The 21,635-nt window shown below is 37.3% G+C and overlaps 1 protein-coding gene across 2 annotated transcripts; it reads right to left on the reverse strand.

Moving 5' to 3' along the window:
- Positions 1-315: 315 nt before the first annotated feature.
- On the reverse strand, positions 316-21,174 carry CSE1L (CSE1 chromosome segregation 1-like (yeast)). 2 transcript variants are annotated; one of them, XM_009872999.1, is made up of 24 exons: positions 21,086-21,174; positions 20,407-20,549; positions 18,026-18,127; positions 17,476-17,621; positions 17,064-17,154; positions 16,691-16,798; positions 15,891-15,983; positions 14,416-14,583; positions 14,190-14,319; positions 13,412-13,477; positions 11,329-11,531; positions 9,897-9,981; positions 9,058-9,119; positions 8,160-8,296; positions 7,893-7,996; positions 7,226-7,323; positions 6,049-6,199; positions 5,320-5,528; positions 4,492-4,589; positions 4,182-4,267; positions 3,012-3,093; positions 2,456-2,602; positions 1,516-1,747; positions 316-846 (listed from the first exon to the last, which is right to left on the reverse strand). In XM_009872999.1, exons 1-24 carry the CDS (start codon positions 21,168-21,170, stop codon positions 757-759), a joined length of 2,916 nt encoding a protein of 971 aa, XP_009871301.1. In that variant the 5' UTR covers positions 21,171-21,174; the 3' UTR covers positions 316-756. The 2 variants fall into 2 exon arrangements, with proteins under 2 accessions (XP_009871301.1, XP_009871302.1); XM_009873000.1 differs by lacking the exon at positions 14,416-14,583.
- Positions 21,175-21,635: the final 461 nt, after the last annotated feature.

A 21,635-nucleotide genomic window follows, 5' to 3' on the forward strand; every position in this document is an offset into this window, starting at 1 on the left:
TTAAAAATTCACTTGGAGACTGATACCTGCTCTAGGAGGATTTATTACTTGCTTTTACTGCACTATACTGACAGGTCTTGTTCAAAGAGAAGGGGTGCACCTGTTGATGAGTATCAAGAGTGGTAATAGCTTTGGATCTTCTGCCAAAGTTTTAGATTTGCTCTGTATGATCCTACAAGGTATTTAAACTATTACTTAAGATAAAGAAAAATCCTCATAGTCTCACTATTGTATATGCTACCCTAAGTTTAAAACATTATCTTTTTTAACCCAAATACATTCTTCTAAAATAGTAAGCGCACAGTGACAGGCATCTTAAACAAGTACTTCTTATTTATTCACAATTTAGATAAAGTTTAAGGAAAGACAAAAGAAATACAAAGGACAACATCAAAATGAAAAGGAATTTTAGTGACCGAAGTGAGTTTCTACAGCCAGTCCTCTCCATACATTTCAAAATGTTATCCAAACACTGCAGATGCAGATTTCAAATAAATCCCATAACAAACCGCTATGACTATTCCCTCTGAACTTAAACTGGGAATGGAAGTTAGCCTCCTTCTATCTATGAGTACACAAACCACCAAATTCTTTCAGTTTCTGCTTAAAGCCACATTTACCTTTCACAAGATGGATTCTGCAATACATTTTCAAGTAGCATTTTTCATTTTGTCTGAGCTCTGCTACAAAAAAAGTCAGTGTCAACCTTCTGTATAACAAAACAGCTTTCGATCTTGCTCGTGGAACGTATGCAACTCAGAGCAGTGTCACACTTGCAGCTTGGAGGTATCCTTGGAGATACTGCAACGCTTCTGCATTCAGACTTGTACTCAGCATTGATGGAACCTTAAAACATCCGAGAGACCAGAAGTGTCAGTGTGTGTATACATTAAGCTATATCCTGTTAATCACTGTGTCAACATGCGGTACAAAGTCAAACGACATCCTGAGGGCAGCAGTTTTTCACTGTGAAAGCAGTTACTGGAATTACAACTCCTGACGCTGACAGTTTTACGTACTACTTGTCTGAATCAAATATGAAGGCAGAGTAGAGGAAACCTTCAGTTGTTATAAAAGATACTTGGGTGCACAAACATCAGATCTCTCGGGGAATCTTTACTTACCAAAATCTTGAACAAAACGAAGACAGAAGAGATTAAAACAGTTACCTGTAAACTTAACTTGTTTAATTTAACATGAGTTGCCTGAAATGTCCCAAGTACATACAACTGAACTGGAGACAAGTGGATTAATTTTCATTGCAGATAATGGCATATTGAAGCTTGCTGCTAAAATTAAGTATTGTGAAAATACAGCCTTTCTGAGGGTACTAGGAGGAAAAAAAAAACCCAAACAACGAACTTACAAAAGAATAAAAAGAGAGCAATACCTTGCTGTCTGGTTACAACATACTTCATTTTGCTGATTATCATTAGCAAAAGAGATCCTTTATCAAAAGAGTATTTATTTTCTGCAGAGTTTAGCATTAGCATGCCATGTGTAGAAGTCACTTACCCTGCCTGGGCATGCTGTAGACAGTTTGTGAAGAGACTGTGCCAGATGGATTCTAGGATTGTTCACCATTTGACCTACAGGATCATGTTCTTTTTTCCCAGCGAAGGCCAGCTGAGAGAATGCAGTCTGATATCCTGGAGTATCTTCTATATCAATGAAGTGTTCTTCATCAGGGATAGTGTCATCCTCAGGCAGTTCAAAAAGGCCAATGAGGGCCTGCAGCAAAGGGGTCCTATATGTAAAGAGGGGAGCACAAAATTGGGAGTGCTTAAAATACATTAGGACAGGGTGTATTTTTACAGGAATGTTCAAATGACTCGGAGCCCTTTACAACTTGGCCCTTGCAGTACTTGCTTTGCTCCTAAGTGCCCAATCTGAGACAGACTTGAAGAACTGTGGAGCTGTGTACTTTACAGGCACAATGTAGGGGCTCATATGAAAAGCGTGACCAATGTATTATTTTTTTTTTAAATCAGGTCAAGTTGTCATAAAAGATATCCAAGAAAAGCAATTCTATTCCAAATGACATATTTTAAGTATATTAAAAGAAAGAAAGTGTTCTTGTTCAGGTTTTAAGTATGCTCATATCTCTTGATTAGTAGAACTGTTATAAGTCAAAACTGGGTCTAGCCTTTGAGAAAGAACACAAGCTAAAAAGTAGTGTATTTTCTTCAATGCAGTCCTAGTTCGCCCAATCAGTCCTACGTCCATCACAAGATCTCGAACCAGTTCTGACACCTGCTTTGAAAATAAGTTTTATTCACTGAGAGGAGGAAGAAGAGGAAGTGGTATGAAAAGCGTGAAACTCAGCCTCATAACAACAGCAGGCCTGAAGAAATCAAAACAGAATTTATTTGAAGAATATTATTTGATGATAGCTCACATTTTCAAAAAAATTAAAGAGCCTCACTAACCGAACCTGAAGAAGTTTTGTACATACCATAGCTTGGTGTACTCGGTGTCCATCATAGGAGGACATTCTGTTAATATTTTTGTAATGCCAACAGCACAGATTTTCTTTTCAACTTGTCCAGACACTTTCTGGATTTCAGGAATTATAATTTTCTCCAAAACCATTCCAAACATCCTATTACGACATTAAAAGAAAAAGTATTAGAAAGCCTTATCAGCCTTACAGTGACAAAACCAGAAACAACATGAATCAGTGGGAAAAAGAAAAACATCGGGTAATTTGTTAAGATGCTGCACTGTTGCAGTGGATGCCTAGTAGAAATAGCATAGAAACTGTCCACAGAAGAAAACAACATCATCTCTCTTTTTTATGCCCTGCCTAGGAGATTAGTATCTTGAACTATCAACAAGGAACTGTGGGCAGCAAATCAGAAAAACTGCTAAACAAATAAACCAACCACACAAGAAGAAACATTTGGCTAGTCAAATTAGTGACAAATGCAGTTTGCAACTAATGCTGTGTAATTTTTATCTACATAAATAAGAAATTGCATTCTTAAATAAAAAAAAAATACCATACTAACTTTGGCTGTATGCTGTCAAATATTTCCTGCAGAGCTAATGCCCCGTATTTTATGCAGTACAAGTTAATGAAGACTAGGAAACCTGTAATAAGAAAAAGGTAAAATTAAAAATCAACATGAAAACAAAAGAAGAGCTTTACAGTCAGCAGCAAAATACATTCTAACAAGCTTTTCAAGGAGATAGAAACTGCATCTTTATAAACGTTCAGTTTTAGTTAAGTACATTAACTTGTTACCCTGAAGTCTGAAAAAAAAAAAAAAAAAAAAAAAAAAAAAGATCTTTTCACACACTGAAACATGGAGCCGAGACAAAGACAAGATTCAGTCCATTTTCCCCTTATAGCACTTACAAAGCATTAAAAAGCCATTTGCAAATTTTCAGATCAAGGACTAAAAAACCTCTCCAATTCTTTTTAGCCAAAACCTTAATCTAATTAATTTTTCGCATCCCTTTGCATGGCCTTTGTCCTAGAGCACAGAGGCAGTGCATTAAAAGCACCACTTACATTTTGTTTGTGGAAGACCCTCATAAGCAATTCTACGATTCTTGCTATCAGAGCATTAAGCAGATTTTACAAGATTAAGTAATAGACATTGCATAATTTGTATAGTAATAGTATCATTAAAACAACTTTATCAGCATCTTCCTGATACAGCAAGAATATATATATTTCAATATATATAGCAGTATATATATATATATTTCAATAATTTGCCACAGTTTTGCTAGTTTAACATAAAATCTTGTAAAGAAATTAAGTCATATTAAGGCAGAATGACACAAATGATAGAATATCCAGCAATAACAACACGTAACTACATGTAACAAAAGGAAGTGTGGTCAGTCCTATCACGTTGTGTGAAAGTTTGCTGGTATTAGCTGAAGATTAAATGGAGATATTTTCAGATAATTAACCATACTGCACAGAGTAAGAACGTAAGACGAATACACAAGTTACGTTCCTTCAGTTTTCATTGAATAAGTGCCACCTGCTGTGGTAACTGCCCTACATGCCACCCCTGATCACACAAATAATTTGAAGCAAGTGACCAGTAACCCTTCATCCACATAACCACAGGACAGGCCAAGATACTTATTCGGTACAGCTGCGTGTTTCGAAACTGCTGGCATCACTGGCACGGAAACTTTTCATACAGCACAGAACTTACTTTTAATAAATTTTGTTGTTTTGGAATTTTGAAGTCTCTGGAATAGTAGAATGAAGATCTGTTTCCTGTACTGGTCAACTGATCCACTGGAAATTTAAAAGAATACTTATTCAAAACACATTAGGATTCTACCAACATCACTTGACAGTAAACACATATAGAATTGTTCGAATCTATTTTACTGATATATGTGACATTTTTTCACTTGTTAAACTACATTACTATGTCAGTTAACTATGAGGTGTGCAAACATAACAAAGATTAAAGTCTACAGAAATTAGTTTTGAATGTAATTTCAACGCATACTCACGGAGGCATATGCTCTATAATACTGTTTAGAAGATAGAATCCTTGATGGTCATTAGCTTTAGAGGCAATCAGCTTCTGGAACACACCTAACAATCCAGGCTGTAAGCAAAGCACACAGAAAGCTCTGTACCACAGTTCTTCATACATGACCTACCAGAAAGTTGGCCCTTACCATCTAAGACATACTCCAAGGTAAAAGCTTTCAAAACCTAAAACAAGATTCTGTTTCTGCAGTTAAGGACAAGGAAGACAGATTTCTACTGGGACCAAGTGATGTTCCTCTGAGCATTAAGATCATCCTTGATCAAACGAACACCAAAGCTGATGTGAACACGCATCTGCTTCATCAATGCCATTCTCTAATCAAGTCCGACTAGGGCAGATCATGCAGCAGAAATGACAGAAGTTAAGTATGCAGAATAAATCTCTCACTGGATTCACTAATCCTCAGATCTCCCAACACTCTGGCTCCTCCTTATTCACTTTTCTCAAGACTGTTCTAAACGGAACCTCTGAGAATTTTCCTAGTCCACAGTTGCCTCAACATGAGGAAAATGAGACAGGAAAACTTACCTGCTTGCAAAAACCAAGTGCAGAAATTTTACATCTTAATTGACAAAAGCATGACAGTCTAGGATTTACCTATTCCATCTAATAGAAAAACATCCAAAAAGCCTGTATTTGCAATATTTTTTGTCTTTTTATGTAAACATCATTAAAGTACAAGCACAAATCCAGCTATTCACTAAAGGAAAAAGTTCCTCATAAATTTCAATCTTAAATCAACATGCCTAGAGGCATATACTGAGACTAAATCAATCCAACTTACAATTTTGTCAGCAGCAGCACTTGCTATTGTATTGGCACCCCGCTCTAAATAAGCCTGCAGGAGTCGGACCAAAGGAGGAATGTTGCCTGTCCTTTCCCATAGTACTGGCTGAAGCAGATGAGGAAACAATGCCATATAGGATGATGGGATTTCATTTTTATGCATTTCCAGAAGCAGGGACATCACTTGAAACACATATGGAATGAACTCTGGAAAAGAAATGATGACATTTACAAATTGAGCAAATATGGTCACTGTTAACTCCTAGGAACCACATATCTATTGATTGAACCTAGGATTTTAGGATACTAACACATAGACTCCAACAAACGAAATCTTGGAGAAATGTACCACTTTCTGATTTAATTTATTAAAAAAATTTGCAAGCATTGTATGTATACAATTTTTACTTCCTCAAACTGTTGATGTAGCAGAACATGGAAAACAAACTACTGGAAACAAGGCAATATAATTAGGATAAATAAGAGGCTTTGGAGTAGTGTTTGTCAGATATTTTAAAAACAGTCTGTTTGCAAAATAACTTAATACATTTGATGTACCCTATGGAACAACCGAGACACTTGCTAGAAGTGCTTATTAGGACTGTAAACATGCTGCACTCACACTTGAATCTCTTGTGTTACAGAAAATCTGCCATGAAATAGATCACAGCAACTGATTACAGGAGAGAGAGAGCGAGAGTACAAGCACTTACTGATTTTAATTTACCTTGTACATCATTCTGTAGTATCTCAGTGAACACCATAAACAAAGCCTCTTCAAAGCTTCCAACAGCATCAGGGTTTGCTTTGCATGTTATCCTTATCGACAAGCATATTGATTCAAACATGTAATGGTTAAAGTGAGGTTTGCTTGGATTCTAAAAACAAGTTATAAACAGATAAATCAACTCAAACTGGCAGCCAAGTCACTTATTTAGCAAAGTATATTTTTTACTTCAGCTGAAGTCTTATCTTAAGTAAGCAACTGGGAATGAGGATACTCATGACTTATTTATTAATATGTTAATGAAATTAATTCCATAGATAAAAGCAAACATAAAAAACCTTTAAAGCATAAAGAAAGGGTGTTTTTTATAAATATTTTAAAGTGTTTTTCAGAAGCTCTGCATAAATAAGCAAGCAGTTAAAGTATCACAATTAAAATCTGGAAAAAAAATTACTTTTCAATCCTATAAGCATCTAGTTACTTCTTTATTGAACACTTCCTATACTCTGCAGCTAAGTTTAAACTATACATACAAAAATTTTCTGGATAGTTGATGAAGGTATTCTAAAGCATTCCCTAATGCCAATGTTCAATAATATTAGCTCAGCCCGAAAAAGAGCTAAGAGAATTTTACCCACCAAAAAGGGGGAGGGTAATTTATTTAACTAAATCCCTCATTTCAGTGACAGAATTTAGTATTAGCTTCAAGAGCTTTACGGACAAAGAATAAATAAATTGTCAGATTATTGTAATGGTGGCCCCTGCACAAGCAAACATTAATAGCAGGACAAACTAGAAGCACAAAAGGATTTCATATGCTGTTTCCAAATTTCAGATGAGAGCATGGGAGACGTGTTTCCTGGAGGTGTTTAAGAGACGGGTGGATGTTGCATTGCGGGGCATCATTTAACCGGTTGATAGGGCTGGGACAAAGCCCCTGGCATGATCTCCAAGGTCTCTTTCAGCTATTCTATGACTCTATGACAGTGATTTAAAAGCATGTCCTAAAAGGAAGACAGTACTTCACTGGAAAGCTGTTTGAACTGACTTTAGTCAGAAAATATTACAGAATTTACAGTATTTTTAGGAACACAAGAACAAGTTATATAAAAATCATTAGAAGACTGCTCTAAAAGGTAAAACGCGAACATCTTGCTCACATAGCCTGTTTCATTACCTTACTGACAGCCAGCAGTTTCTGTGTTAGCTGAGTGATGACGGAAGGGATGTATGGAATTATGGATTCCTGTAGCAGAGAAAAACTTCTCATGATGGCTGCAAATAAATTGAAAGTATTATCTTCTGGAGACAAACTTCTGTCATCCATCATATGCTCAAATCCTTCACCTTTTACTATTACATCATATCCCAAGGAACTACGTACAACAGCAAGGAAGAGGACCTGCTGCAAGAGCAATCAACCTATAATCATGACAAAGGATAAAGCAAAGTCTCCTTACCCCCATTCTATAGACAGAACACAGAAGATGAAGCGACTTTGTAAAGACCATCATTTACCTTGGGCAAGTTTCAAATCTTGGTATACAGTATAACCCACTCCGATCTCCTACTGACACTGCTCAGGTAGCTGTCCCAGCTACAAACAATACGCTTTGAGAAATAATCTGTCACAAAACCATTGCATTTAGTGTTTCTCTTTGGTACTACAAATTTAGTCAAAGATGACTTAATACAGCCTGGTAAATAACTGGTCTGTGCACACCTCTCCAGCATTTTTGCATATATTAGGCTTTTCAAAAACAAACTTCAGTAGCCTGTAATTCTAAGCCTTGCATTACGTTAACAAAGTTACTCTTATATTGCAGAACTCCTAAAAGATTTACCTTTCATAATGTACTCATTTTCAGATGAGCCAGGAAGCGTCAGTGCTTTAAAAAGGTTCGTTAATAGCACTTCTACAAATGGTGCCATTTCTGCAGCTGTAATGCTGTTAAGTAAAACACAGCTCTTTAATGACAAAAGATACTCACAAACTCCAAGTATGTTACAATATTGTAATGCTAAGAAATAAAAGATCGCCTACAGATATTTTTCATCCTTCATGGACAAAACCCAGCTAGCAAAGAATTTATTTCTGCCTGAAAACTTACAGGGTAGTATTATTTGTCCCCCTCATGGTAAACAGTCTTTCAAGAGCATGGGCTGCATAGGTATGGACCACAATACTTTCTGCTTGAAGATGATTGATTAAGAGAGGAATAGATACCAATAGTTGTTCTTTAGGTACCTACAAAAATACAGCAACAAATTATACATATGTTACATAAAAATACAGATGGTTCAACACTAGAGCATAACCACTCTGAGCTCATCAGCTACAAACTGAAAGCTTGGCAGAGGAAGAAATCTTAGAAGGCGCCTCCAGTTGCTAATTCACACCTTGACAACCAAGAGGTACCTACCTCTGTCATCGTTTGGAAACTTCCCCTGAACATCAACGTTACATTTGATGCATAGTTAATGCATATATTCCTAATGTATATCTCTTTTTCCATTTTACTTTGTCTTAACAGGCAATTAAAAAAAAATCAAGCTTTAAAAAAAAAAATCAATCACAGATATTCCATAAGAGATAAAGGTAATCTAAAATTTAGAATACTCAATACATTTTCTTACTGCATCTCACAGATCAAAAAAGATAACGAACAAAATTGCTGTACTCTCTTTAACGACTACTGCAATGATACGAGCAATCGAGTATATTTTGATTAGCATTCACTTGAAAAAGTCTGAGCGTGTTGCAGAACTAAGCACGTCGAGATGTTCAGTGCTCCTACAGCAAACGGAGAGCATACAGACTCCACGTTAATTGGATATTTATAACAATATCATTTACAGTCAGAACTAAAAATTCAGCATGAAGTGTTGTATATGACTAGCAAACACCTGTTGAGTTAACACACGGCCAAGTAAGACAAATTAGACTTGGCAACTATAAAGTAACAAACTACAATATGTTTCTACCAGAAAAGTAAAAGAAAAACTTACTTGGTTTCTAAAAATCATGATATATTTGATACCATCTGCTTTTAGCACAGGGAATTCATTCACTGCAATAGAAAAATATGTGAATTTTGTTGGTATTTCTTATATAAATGTGATAACTGACCCTAAGTATATAGTATATAGAGAGTATATAGAGAGGTGACATTAAGTCATGATTTTCCCCCTTAAAAATAAGACGTTTTTCTACGTTGCTTAGTTTTTACATTTCTGAAGGGACACTGCTTAGATAGAATGTCAGTTTTAGGTACAAATCACTCCCCAGTACTATTAAGTGTACAGTCCAACTCCTTCATGTGGAATTTCCCCTTCTGGCTCTGATTTTAACTTTTAACAGTCTCCAATTACATATTCCAAGACAACCCACTACATTCCAAACATCGTAAGATAATTGCTGAAGCATAAAATAAATTACGTGGCTTAAATCTAGACATCCATAATCTCACCACTACGGGCTGATGCAGGCTATGCTCTAGCCTTCAGTATTTTAACTTATCAGGGCTTTTTATAGCACAGAGGCTTGCCACAGGGTCTCAAATACAGAAATCAAATTACTTTGATTCAACAAGTTTAAGCATGTAGCTGCTAGCAACCATGTGTGTACATGCTCTGATCTCACAGACAGCATGTGGTGATCAACTTTTGTTTAAAAACCTCCTTGATTTATTTACATTTTAACTACTTCCCGCGTGCCAGGTGTTAACAGTCTTCTGTCTCAGAGATTATGCCGATATATGAGTGCTTAAGCATTACGAAACAATGGTCACTGGCAAGGTTGCAGATACGTCACAAAAAATGCCAAATCAAAACTAACGTTAACTTACCACTAGCAGACTTTAAGTCAGGTTGTATGTGATTCACAAAGAATTCTGTCAGATTAACAAGTTCATTGGCTTGTGTTATTCCATGCTAGAAAACACAATAAACAAACCAACTCTGTTCTTAAAATGCTGACATTCAGCTAGCTTTTTTATTTTTTTTATGTGCTTTTAACAAAAGGAATCTAAAGCATGTATGCATATGATGAGATTGTTGAAACTGCATCTTTAGCAGAGAGCCACCTCTTTTTGCTCAGTATTTTTAGTGCCTAGGTCTCAGCTATAGTGCTACTGAGGTTCCAAGTTACCAGCTCCAAGATCAGGAATAACATCTAACATGGTAATAATCAAGCAAAATTTTAGACAGAAAATATTAGCATCTTCCTAACTTGATACTTTTTTTTTGTGACAGGCCTTTTAAAATATTTAGGACTCAAACTATAATTCTGAATTAGAGTAGCAAAATAGTGACTAGTTTTCTTTTATTAAAAAAACAACCGATTTTAACAGAGGATTTTCATATGGATATCAAGTGTTCTAAGTGACGTTATTCCATAGTTCCCACTAAATAACACAGAAAAAGCAACATGCACAACTTGGCAGTCTTCTAATTGCTCAAAGACTCTGGCTCACATTATGCCTCACTATCATTAGCAATTACTGCACAGTACTAGTATACAACTAGAGTTTCAGGAAAAGACTGAGAACTTCAGCAATATTGCATAAAGATGCTGTACGACATGTTTTACTATGCTTCAAGCATGTCTTTTAAGCCATTAAGATTTGAGCTGTAATAACAACTAAAATATTTATTAGTATATGAAAATCTGCTCCGCAGGACATTTGATACAATGCTAATACTATGTCCAAATATGGTTTAGCTCAGGAGTGGCTTTTCACTGGATCCAGCCTATTAGTCGTCTTCTCCAAAACAAGATCCATTTCCAGCCATCATTAACATTGACGTGGCATTTCCAAATCATACAGATAAATAAGAGGAAACAAGTGGAAATATAATGACAACTGCCCAAGAGTCACTTAAATTCCTTCTAGTCTGCTTAACACTCTGATCTTCCTCTGTAAAGCTGACTTTGGCCTTCCATGGCTTACAAACTCTGGCTCAGTGCCACGGAAAAGCTCAGAGGTGCCAGAACGAAACTGAAGTTGTTTCTTTGCATGGCTGCTTCACACATGCCAGTAAGAGCTGCCAAACGGTCACACATGGTTGTTGACTTTGTCCAACCTATCTGAAGATCAGACAGCATCAAATTCCCAACTGTGACAGATTATATAATGGACAACTTCTAGCCTCATCAACATTAAACTACTGCAAATACTGTTACTCTCATTCTGAAGCAGCACAAAACGAACTGCAGTCCTCATGCACACCGTGCTATTTGAACACCTATGGATTAAAATGAACAGAACATAAAAGTACCTTCTGTGTTTGAGCTTTGGATGCCAACGATGTAACAAGGTAAATAGCTGCGTCTTTGTGCTTCCAGTTAACAGATGGATTCTTTGCATATTCTTGCAGCATAGAATTAACATATCCAGAAAAAATCCCTGTCACAGGTCCTTCAAAAAATTTGCACAAGCCTCTGACGAGATCGCAAGCTGCTCTGCGCCTGGTGTCAATATCTGCATGAGAACCAAAGATTCTTTGGATATGAGAAAACACACATCTTTTCATATTAATACACACAATAATTACACACAGCTTCTCAAGTCACAGCCACATTTTATGTTAACTATTGCAATCCTCCACCCTGACGCATACGAACACATTTAAGTCTTTCACCTCCTGCTATAATAGTGAGTACTTGTACATCAAATAGCTGGAGGAAGAGGAATGGACACCTACCAATACTGCCTGCATATTTACAGTTTTCACTGTCTTCTAAAGAACAGTTCAGCAAGAATGGCAGGGGGGCAGCTTTGCACTACGCTGATAATTCCGCATCCCAGTGTACTGGGTCTGGCGGGCACGGAGTTAATTTCCTTCCTAGCAGCCCATATGGTGCTGTGTTTTGTGCTGGTGACTAAAACTGTTGATAACACCCCAGTGTTTTGGCTGTTGCTGAGGAGTGCTTGCACAGTGTCAAGACTCTCTTTTTCCTGCTCTGCCTTCCTGGTAAGTAGGTTGGGGGTGGGCAATCAGCTGGGAGGGGACGCAATCTGGATCACTGATCCAGACTGACCAAAGGGACGTTCCGTGCCATCAAACATGATCATCAGCAACAAAAACTGAGGCGAGAGGGTTTTTTGGGGAAGGTGGCCATTGCTCAGGGACAGGCTGGGCATCAGTCTACTTGTGGGAGGTGGTGAGTCACTGACTCTCTCCCCACCCCCTTCTCTTTTCTTCCTAGTTCTTTCACTCAAATTGTCTTTATCCACTTTATTCAGTCTTCTCACTTTCACTCTTTCTATTCTCTCCCCAGTCCAGCGCAGCAGGGTGGGGAGCAAGCAAGCTGCTGTGAGGTGCTTAGCTGCTGGCCCACCACACCCAATCAGCGCATTTTTATAAGGAAAATGAAAAAATGTCTTTAGAACTTCCTCGTTTCAATAAGGGGAAGGAAAAAAGAGTCAGCTGGTCTTATGATATACTAACAGAAAGGACAGAAGGAAATAAAAGCAAGTCAATTTAAATACAATAAAGGACATTTCTAAAGTCATCTCTGAAACCCAAAAATACTTCTTGCCTCAATATTCTCTTAAAAGAAGTAGATGACAAACAAAAGCTTCACAAATACCTAAAATGCAGCCAATCCTGGACTGAGTAAAACATTTGCTTGAAAAAAATGCAAACCTGTTTTTCTCCAATTTTGTCCTCCACTGTGAGTGTACAGTAATTTCTCAAATCTATTATGAAGTGTCTTTAACCTAAAGTGGCAGCCAGCACACCGTTAGTGGCACAGAAGGGCACACAGTCACACAGATTTAGATGTGATGCATTTGTGCTCTGACCTGGCTGAAGACCAAACAGCTACAATCAGAAAATGAAGTAGCTTTGTTAGCACAGCAGTGTTTTCTGGACAGTTACTGTATTGGTTTGAACACAGCGCCGGCGTACAAGGGCTGGCTGGGGTCCAGCTGGCTTGATCTCAGATTTGTATGCAACACCAGTCAGAATTTCAGTTTAAACATGACAGACTACTAAATACAGGCACAGTCTCTCCATGTTATTTAAAACTCTGCACACAGGAACTAAATACACAACCGTGGCTAATATTCAGCCTTGACTTACAGGCTATATTTGCTGAAATGAGACTGTGTGCAGTGCAGGAGACATACCAATCCAATTAAGGAAAAAACCCTACAAAAATATTGTTCAAAACAAAAAGACACCATGATGGGCATACAATGACAATGGATTTGATCAAAACCCAGATAAAATCTCTTGGTGGAGGGGTGAACCTTCCCAATTTAAAATATAAGTTATAAAACTTTCAGTAAATTGTTTTGGCTCTTCAGAGCTATATTTAAAGACAAAGTATTCTTAGTATAAATCTGTGGATTACCAGATCCTTCCAAATCCCTTCTTATATATTCTTCAGAATTATCTTCAAATGCTTCTTCATCGGCCGCTGAAAATACAGAATACACAGAAGTTTAAGTACTGATATCTAAGTTTCCTATGGTAAAAAGGTGTATTATCAACTTGCTATTTTTTCTAAATACTTTTCTGTAATTTTAATGGAAATTAATCAGAAATATCCAGCCAGACTAGTGTGTATAACTTGCTCCTGCCTCACAAATCAGTCTTTCATACTCATGACTTGATATATTCCTGTAGTTGTTTTTTTTTAAAAAAAGATAAGGCATTCAACACTAAATGTATTTAAAGAGACTTCCAGCGCCACAGACTTGAGAAAGAGAAGCTCGTTATCACTGCACCATATCTTCACTGCATTTTAGATACTAGGATCAATCCATGAGTCCATCAAAACTTGGAGAAATAAGACATTACAATTTAGGAGGTCTGATACCCATGCCTATTTAGACTCCTTTAATTATTCTAATACTTGCTTTAATCATGAAAAATTATTAGTGGCACACGACCTAGACTTCCTGTATTTTTCACTTTGAGATCCCAGTAAGACAGAAAAATGATCATATATACTCATACAATCGTACAAAGCCCATAGGACAGCAATCTCTTGTAGAAACTTGGTTTTGAACCTAATACTAAACCACACAAGAGAGAATCCTCAATTCTTAGTCCTGTAAAGCAACATATCTTTACAATTACAGTCACATTTTACTGTGTCTTGGAAAATCTAAGTTTCAAAAAGTCACCTCTAAATTCCATATTGGGAACAATAACTTTTTCACAGATGCTTGTCAACGTATTCTGGTCTTCAAACAGATGCTTGTAATGCGGTCTCTCACAAACTGAGGCCAGAAACTGGATTGCATTACTAACCAGCTAGAACAACACAAACAGAACACACACCGTTTTAGCACAACTCACCAATTTACAATCAATTATTAAATTTCACAAGATTAGTTTGTAACAACTTACTAAGTCATACTTCACTTCCTGGCCTGTTGTGACTAACAGATTCCAGATGGCTGTTACAAAACGTGGCAGGTAGGGCTGGAATTCTTCATCATATTTTTGAGCATATAAAGCAGCATTATCACAAATCTGTGATTTCAAGAGCTCCAGTAATCCAGCTTCCTCTTCATCCTCACATAAAACAAAACTAAGAACTTAAACACCCAAATTTGAACACTACTTAAATAGTTAAAATATCAGCATATTTGCAGGAAATAATCAAACCATTATTTTACCATATTCTAAATTGGTGAACGAAATCCTTCTCATGCCCCCCCGAACTACCGTATTTTGCTGATTTGTACTGGAACTGCACTGGAAGTTATAAATCATACCTGCATTTCAAATGAAAGTACTATGCACTTTAAATTATTTGGACCTGATAAAACCTGACATTAAAGTAACTTCCAAGTGTAACAGGCAAAATACAACAGGAGGCATTGTAAAAAAATATGCTTAGAAGACATAGTACCTTGCTACTTTAGACTGGAATAGTTGTAAAAGTAGTTCCCTCCCCTTTGCCTACACCAGCATATACCAGCACAGATGCTTGTGGAACCACAAGGCAAAGTGAATTGGGAAATTGGGGTGGAATTAAAAAAACCCAACCCAGCACCACCAGAGTTCTGTCTTACCCCCTTCCCACAACTCCCACGTTTTAGTTTTAATGCATACCACTTCCTCACCCAGTTCAGCACACAGCTGCACACGGCTGTGCCTGGCAACAGCCCACAGGCAAAAGATAAAAGAGCTGCAAAACTTCTTTTAGCAGCAGCGTTGGTCTAAAACAATCACGAAACTATAGCACAGGACACACTTAATGTGCCTCCCTATGTATTATGAAGAAATTTATACAGTTGTTTTAGCTCCATCATGTGGCAAACTACCGTACTGTACCCAGAACACAGCAGCATTTAAAATGCAGAAGGCATGCACAAACCTAATTTGAACTTGGATGACTTGGTATCGTCTTTCACCCTGAATCTACTAGTTCTTATAAGTAGACAAGGACAGCAAATGCTAAACTAAAGTACTTCAGGATGTCATGCCTTCTATGTTCAACTCTTTCAAGTTCTTTAACACACCCTGTTTTCTAAAACATTGTGCATGAACCAGCTGAAAAATACAGAAAAGCTGAGCCATGTGACTCTCTAATGATCACGTTACTTCAGCAGGTGCCCTTGAAAGAATCTACTAAGTGATGATTATCTGTAATTTAATTTCTGTGCACAGCTGGATATACCTGAGATACAACTTCAAGAACTGGACCTAAAACTTCTTGGACAATAGGGCAGCTTCTTCTAAGCCCCATTTCCTTATATTCTATTCCTTTGTTTAGCCAACAAAGAAAACATTGCATTGTTCAGAGTTAGGTTTAAGTTCTCAGTCAACCCTCTCCTCTACACAGAGACAAACGAGGAGGTTTATTCAATACTTACATCCGTCTGCAAAAGTTTATTATCTAAAGTTAAAAGGCTATGAAAATTTGTCATCCACGTTTCCATGTTATCTTCAAAAAACTCAGGAAGATCCTGTGAAGAAAAAGGATACATCTACATTTTAATTTCTGATTGCACTGCTCAGATAACACACATACATCCTAAGAAGTATTTATCTACCTTATAACCTACTGAGGGACAACAGTGTGGAAAACAATCACCAAAACAAAACAATATCCTTTCCTATTCCCAAACAAAAACCTTCCAGGGGCTTTGAGTAACACTAAATATACATCACCTCAGCAGAGCAGCCTTTTAAACAAATGCACTTTATGAAAAAATGTAATAACATCAGAAATTTAGGAATTTGGATCTGATTTCAAAACAAAGTGTCCTGTTGCTACCAGAATTTCATGCTGCTATAGAGCTACTAGTTTTCACTGACTTCCACCTATATGACTGAGATGACGGCAGTACAGACACGTTTATAAAGGAGCACAGTGAGTACCAACTCAGGCATCTGACTTCTGTCTTGCAGGGCTCATATTCCGGGAGTTACCCATAGGACACCTCCTCGCTATGACACCAGCTTAGACTCTCAAGTTCGGATAGGGTGAAGCTAACGTGTTAATTAATCCCATCCTTAACTGTGCCTTTACTCCAGCGTTGATGCAGACTGTCAACTTTTATTTTTGTGACAAAGTATGGCCTTAAAGGCTGCCTCAAATGGATCCTATAAATGAGAACATAACAGCTCTGTGAGATCAAAGCAAAACTATCAGAAGAACAAGGAGATTCACCTGAAAATTTAAACTGTAGAACAGCTTCGCAATTAGAATGAGAGAAGAAAAGAGAACCTTCAAAGCACTAGCATCATTTGCATGGGTGCTGCAAAGTTCAATAGTTGCCTAGAAAAAGACATAAGATTTAGTCACGTAACAGACACACAGACCACACATTGATAGGAGGTACTGAAAAGTGTCACGTATTTTTATTTTCTTAAAAAAAAGAAAATATAGTTCCTTTTCCACCCCTTATTGATCCTGCCAGGTCCCACTTCATTACGTTACTTTGAACTTGATTAAGAGTTTCAAAGCAACTATTCAGGCAGGTATTCACAACAAGCAATTCATTACATTAAACTTTTTTAAAAAATGATTCAACAAGAAATACCTTGAAGAGATTTGTCAAAGGTAAAGCAAAGGCATCAAGGACAAGTTTGATTTCTGTCCATAATTCATTTGACTTAAATTCATGGCGGTATCTGACAAGTGAAAGAAAAATATATGAAAAAACAGAATATAGTCTTCAATTTTATCAGTAAATTAACTTGCACATAATTAATTTTTTGTGCCGAGGTTGAAACAAATACTGTCAAGTATACCAGAACTCAACAACACAGTTCAAGATCATGCAAGGTGTACAACTTGACAACCCCTTCAAGTTTTTCAATAAGAAGTCAATAAGCATAACCAGAAGCTGCAACCGTAGACTTTGTAAATATACACTGTTAAGTCTAATGTCAAAAATCTAGAGCCTAACAGAAACTTTACAATCCATATACTAACTCTCTGATTTCCAATACCTTTTGAATAAAGAGTGAGCAGTGCGAAGGACCCCATTAATGACATGGAAATCTCCACTTTGAAAACGATTCACCATTTCTGTCAGTAAGTCTGGCCATTTCTGAGGAAAGTCTTCCCGACCAATAATACTAATAGCATCACTCAACTGGAAAGGAAATATAACCATTACATGATACAATAGCAGGCTCCTCATTGCAAAAAACATAGCAGTTGTGCCAGATGCTGCGAATATCTGAGAAAACGCTTGTTATTCTTGTCAGATTCAAAAATCATTGGGTTAAATATCTACTACTTTTCACTTTATATTCAATGTGCACACACAGTTGCACTTTCTAATTAACAGCCTAATGCTGGAATTTACCTATAAGATTATACAGTAATTGCCGTCAAAAGACAAAAATAGGTAGAAGTAGCTATAACTTAGTTATTTGGATTGGGATTGCCTCATTGGTAACTGAGGGAACTGAGCTTTACCAATAACCAGAGCCTCCAGACATGCTTAAAATATTCCAAAAGTCTCATGGACACAAACAGGAATTGACATATTACCTGCTTTTGAATCTGTTCTGGGCTGCTAAGCATCAAGGGCACTATGTTGGCTTTAATGGCTATCCTGTCTGATTCACATATTTTGTTCGGTTCATCCTCAACCTAAAATTAAAGCGGTAATTACATTAGCGGCACATCAGTATACTTGAGGCAACGAGCAAGTAGCAGCATTTCAGAAACCGATTGCTTATACTGATTTATGTAACTATTATGTTGTTAGAAAGACTAAGAAGAAGATCTGTTGCCTACAACAAAGCTACGAAAGTAGTAGATGGACAAAGCTGAAAGAAATTACATCTTTCTGTAAAATCTCCTCCTGTAACTGTGACTTTTCAATCAGCAATTCCGCAGTAGTAAGGATGGGTGCACATGCCAAGAACTTAAGTAAATTTAACTGACAGTCTCCTCTGCCACCACAGCAAACCACAGTTCTGTCCTCACTTCCACCAACCTCACAGATTTGTTTAGTGCAAGCTGCCACACTGTCTAGAAACTGTACCCGAAGATGCAGGTTACACAATGAAGACGTAACATTGACTCCAAGAGTTATCCAATCAGCTCTAAGTGCCAACCAGTTCAAAGTAAGAAATCACGAAGTTTCTACTAAATAAACAAAATAAAAAGGGGGCTTGTCACCAATCAGTGACAGCAGTAACCGTTGCCTTATCTGTGATGACAGCACTGAAGTTCAGAAACCTAGGAATTATTCAGCAATTAAGAGGTAAGCATCTCCAGAGCGTAATTCAATGACCTTAAGATGCCTTAAAGCAGATGGCAGATATGAACCTCTTTCTCAGCTCCCTTTCACCATTTTCCCATAAACTTTGGAAAAAATAAATAGTAATTTCCAAATATGCTTGGCTATAACACCAGTCACAAGTGATGGTCCCCAGGGCTCAGTAATGGGGCCAGTTCTGTTTAATATCTTCATCAGTGATCTGGAGGAAGAGATTTTTTGAAGAAATGAGTCCTTTTCACAGCATACAAGAGGCAGCACACAGATGAGTATTCTGTACATATGTCAAAAATAAATCTAAAAAAAAGCAAACCTCTTCCTCACTCCAGAAGTGCCCCGTACATGTGGCTCTACCAAATCAAAGTCCCTGAACAGGTAAAACACTTGTACTTCCACCGAGCTTTGTACCAGTGGAGTTCAAGGCTGCTAAAATAAACCGTGCGATCTAGGTAAGCCAGGTTTACGGCTGTGTTTTATGCTCACACAGCTGCTCCTGAAATGAAAGCTTCAGCTTTGGACAAAACGTGCTTGAAGCCACAGAGCAATCATGACAGCCTTCCAGATGCACCTACTGCACAGCATCTCCGCCTACTCCAAAACAAAATCTCATCCTGAATTATGTCAGCAATCCAAAAAAAAGGAAGCCACGTACAAATTTTTCCATAACAGAACATTAGTCCTGCTTCCAATATACAGATAAAGATGTAAATTGAGAGAAATGGCTGAGATCACAGTATTACAGAAACAAAGTTCTAGAAATTTCATGCCAGACTGAATGTGCTGATCTTATCAAGCATAACCAGATCTAGGACTGCTATAGCTTAATATTAGTGGGAGGGGGAGGGGAGAAATCACACGCTAATCTGCAAACAGGTAAGACCTAATGACGAAATACTTAGCAGTTTTCCCGAAGTAAAGCAACATTATACATTTGACATTTTTCAGCTACAAACAGTACTTTCAACACGACAAAATATAAACGGTATCAATTAAAACCTCTCATCACTGAAGCAGTTGAGCTCTCAAATGTAATACTTTCTACCACAAATTTAATTTCATGAATGTTGACAGCGCTGAATGAAAAATGTTTCTGAACTCTTCAAAAGGATAAATCGAGATTAAAGAGAAATACTTTTGCTAGATGTCTACAAACACTTGGAAGCGTTAAACTGGCAAGGCCACCAAAATAAACCGCCTCACACTATGTCCCAGAAGCATTTACACGAAAGAGAAGCTGGTCTCATCACTTTCAGCTGCAGCGCTGGCTTGAAATGTTTGTGACGCTCTGACAATAGATACAGGCCAGACTAGCCAGCTCATGTGTACAGACATTTCACAATCAGTTTAAATAATATTACTGTTAGTTAACCGAGCTTTTAATATTGTGCTTCTGGAAAATACGCATATAATATTATGAGAAAACTATTTGTTCAGAATTTTACCATTCAGCTTTACTTCTTTTTAACAGAATGAGCTCCAACGGTCCAGGTTTTAGTTCCTCATCAGTAAATCACACCCTGTGTTTGCTCTTTGAACAATCTACTGTCTTCCGCAGAGCACAGACACACACGTGTTCTGTAGAATATCCTATTGTATCTTACAAGGATTATTAAATCTTAACACAACTACTCACTAGGATACCTACAATTCTCCAGTTCCTTTTAATGTAATTCTTGAATGTTACAGATGCACAAACTTTGATGACATTTTCCTGTGATTTTTCCAGCAGCGTTAAGAGTAGCAATGGATAATTCTGGCTTCCTTCAACTGACTCAAGAAACTTTTCCGCTGAAAGAGAATATACTAAGGTTAGCAAAAGCTGAACTGATGGTTGTAATAGGAGTTCTACGATTCCTCAAGTATGTATTTATAATAATCAATCCACGAACACTTTCCCAGAGTTTCACAAGAACAGAAACACAGAACAAGTCTGACAAAAGACACTGCAGCTTCTTTAGTACTGAGCTCTTAAGGCTTCTGCTATTAACAAAAGCCCTTATTTCAAAGCAGGATGTGGAAATATTGCCTCTTTGCAGTTTTTAAAAGCCATAACTTGCTACAAGTAAATTCTGGTTTATTGTGAACAGCAGCACTATTTCAAATAACAACAGTACAAAACCAAACTGGAATACAGGAAAATAAGATTAAGAAAAGCAAAGAAAATACATTTATATCCATCCTTCATTATTATTGTTTGTTTTAAAAAGATACTGAGAACTTTGGCAAAGAGGTTACTACACAAACGTTCACTGAAATTTGATACACACAGGCAGAAGAGCCCAAAAGAAACTAAACTTTTCTGGTCACTCATAAGAATCACTTACCAGGACGCCTTATAGCAGGATCTGGATCTAGTGTCTTCTTTAGATACTCAGTTAAAGTCTGTAAATTGGCATCGCTCAGCTCCATTTTGGCAGAACCTAAAGCCCATAAGTAGCTTTGTTACAAATACAGACCACAAAATCTATCCTATAAGCTACACACAGGTAAAACTAGATTCCACAGAAGACACATCAGCTCTTTTTTAGTCTACCACATAAACCATGGTCCTATCTTACATGTCTCATCCAACAGAACAACAGCAAGTGTGCACCAGGCACAAAACAGAAAACATCTTCAACTACACGTAATTGTTACTGTCTAGTTGATTGAAACCAAACCGCTAAGACAGGACCACACATCCAGCGAGTCATGAACCAGGTACAGCCAAAAGATGATCCCTTGCCCTTTTAGGACAACAGGAGTTTGGTTTTGCTTTTGACAACTACTGTCAGCCCCAGAAACCTGTTCCTTGTTTAAAAAGCTCAATAGTCTTACCCTACATAACTGTAAATAGAACAATTCAAAGTGTACTGGACAGTCAAAGCTTGTTTA

The sequence above is a fragment of the Apaloderma vittatum genome, unplaced genomic scaffold (assembly GCF_000703405.1).
Source record: "Apaloderma vittatum isolate BGI_N311 unplaced genomic scaffold, ASM70340v1 scaffold10867, whole genome shotgun sequence".
NCBI lineage: Eukaryota > Metazoa > Chordata > Aves > Trogoniformes > Trogonidae > Apaloderma > Apaloderma vittatum.